A 2210-nucleotide genomic window follows, 5' to 3' on the forward strand; every position below is an offset into this window, starting at 1 on the left:
GTAAAAATTAGTTGTGTAGCCTACCATGTACAAACACGCCTTTCTTGAGGTAATACTAGCTGTTAATCCCAGAGAACAAAATTGCAGAAACTATTTTCTGCCTCAGCGCTAAAATGTGGATAAAAGTGAGAACAAGAAAACGTATTCAGTCTCAGACACTAAGTAAGCACATTCTAAACACGCAATGCTTAATCAGCCAGTAGACAAAAGAAATGGCAAATGCGACAGCCGGGTGTTTTACTTAACTAGACCCTCGGTTGTCAATGCGGTCGCTACAATTATCAGCGATGGAGTTGCTTACGAGTAATTAATGAAGTGGTCGTAATTGTGGGAATTTAAAGGGATAACACCAGACAGCGACGAAGAAGGAACTTCATTTCATTTCATGTGTCAATGACGTGTCACTATGAATGTGTGGTTTTTTTTTTTGTTTTTTTTTTCTTCAAAGATGTTTTATTCAGGCAATTTTACAATTTGTCATGCAATGCATAGAAGTCAGATGACAATAGAGTGGATATGACGGATAAAAACATATTCAATACAACATACAATCAATTATAATAAGTGCTGTTCTACAAGGGTCAAATATGTTTTCTTTCTTTTTTTATTTGTTTTTCTTTCTTTATTTATTTATTTCGTTTGGTTCTTTCTTTCTTTCTTTTTTTGTCCGACATTCTTTCTATCATTCTCGTGATCCTTCCTTTGTTGAATTGATGCTAAAACTGGAGTCCGCCAGGGGTGTCTACTGTCGCCTGCCCTCTTTCCCCTAGTCATTGACTGGATCATGAAGACCACCACAGCAGGCAGGAACAATGGAACATAGTAAACACTCTGCACACAACTAGATGACCTCGACTTCGTTGCAAGACGACCAGGCGCTACTCTCACACAACTAGATGACCTCGACTTCGTTGCAAGACGACCAGGCGCTACTTTCACACAACTAGATGACCTCGACTTTGTTGCAAGACGACCAGGCGCTACTCTCACACAACTAGATGACCTCGACTTTGTTGCAAGACGACCAGGCGCTACTCTCACACAACTAGATGACCTCGACTTCGTTGCAAGACGACCAGGCGCTACTCTCACACAACTAGATGACCTCGACTTCGTTGCAAGACGACCAGGCGCTACTCTCACACAACTAGATGACCTCGACTTCGTTGCAAGACGACCAGGCGCTACTCTCACACAACTAGATGACCTCGACTTTGTTGCAAGACGACCAGGCGCTACTCTCACACAACTAGATGACCTCGACTTTGTTGCAAGACGACCAGGCGCTACTCTCACACAACTAGATGACCTCGACTTCGTTGCAAGACGACCAGGCGCTACTCTCACACAACTAGATGACCTCGACTTCGTTGCAAGACGACCAGGCGCTACTCTCACACAACTAGATGACCTCGACTTCGTTGCAAGACGACCAGGCGCTACTCTCACACAACTAGATGACCTCGACTTCGTTGCAAGACGACCAGGCGCTACTCTCACACAACTAGATGACCTCGACTTCGTTGCAAGACGACCAGGCGCTACTCTCACACACCTAGATGACCTCGACTTCGTTGCAAGACGACCAGGCGCTACTCTCACACACCTAGATGACCTCGACTTTGTTGCAAGACGACCAGGCGCTACTCTCACACACCTAGATGACCTCGACTTTGTTGCAAGACAACCAGGCGCTACTCTCACACACCTAGATGACCTCGACTTCGTTGCAAGACGACCAGGCGCTACCCTCACACACCTAGATGACCTCGACTTCGTTGCAAGACGACCAGGCGCTACCCTCACACACCTAGATGACCTCGACTTCGTTGCAAGACGACCAGGCGCTACTCTCACACACCTAGATGACCTCGACTTTGTTGCAAGACGACCAGGCGCTACTCTCACACACCTAGATGACCTCGACTTCGTTGCAAGACGACCAGGCGCTACTCTCATACAACTACAACTACTCGCCTAGCAACAACATCAGTTAGGACAGCGCTCAAGATCAACAAGAGGAAACCCGAACTCATGTAGATCAACACCACGGCCAACACTCCAGATGACAGTATGTGGGGAGTCAATCAGAAAGGTCGAATCCTTTGTTTATCTGGGAAGTGTGATCGATAGACAAGGGGGCACTGACAGAGATGTCATCGCCAGGACTGGCAAGGCACGAGCAGTCTTCGACATCTGGGCCTCTGGAG

The 2210-nt window shown here is 46.7% G+C and overlaps 1 protein-coding gene across 1 annotated transcript; it reads left to right on the plus strand.

Annotated features, from left to right (window-relative positions):
* Positions 1–287: 287 nt before the first annotated feature.
* Positions 288–1981, plus strand: LOC138953254 (uncharacterized). The gene is made up of 2 exons (XM_070325053.1): positions 288–303; positions 846–1981. Exons 1-2 carry the CDS (start codon positions 288–290, stop codon positions 1979–1981), a joined length of 1152 nt encoding a protein of 383 aa, XP_070181154.1.
* The last annotated feature ends 229 nt before the right edge of the window (positions 1982–2210 follow it).

This window comes from Littorina saxatilis, linkage group LG17 (genome assembly GCF_037325665.1).
Source record: "Littorina saxatilis isolate snail1 linkage group LG17, US_GU_Lsax_2.0, whole genome shotgun sequence".
NCBI lineage: Eukaryota > Metazoa > Mollusca > Gastropoda > Littorinimorpha > Littorinidae > Littorina > Littorina saxatilis.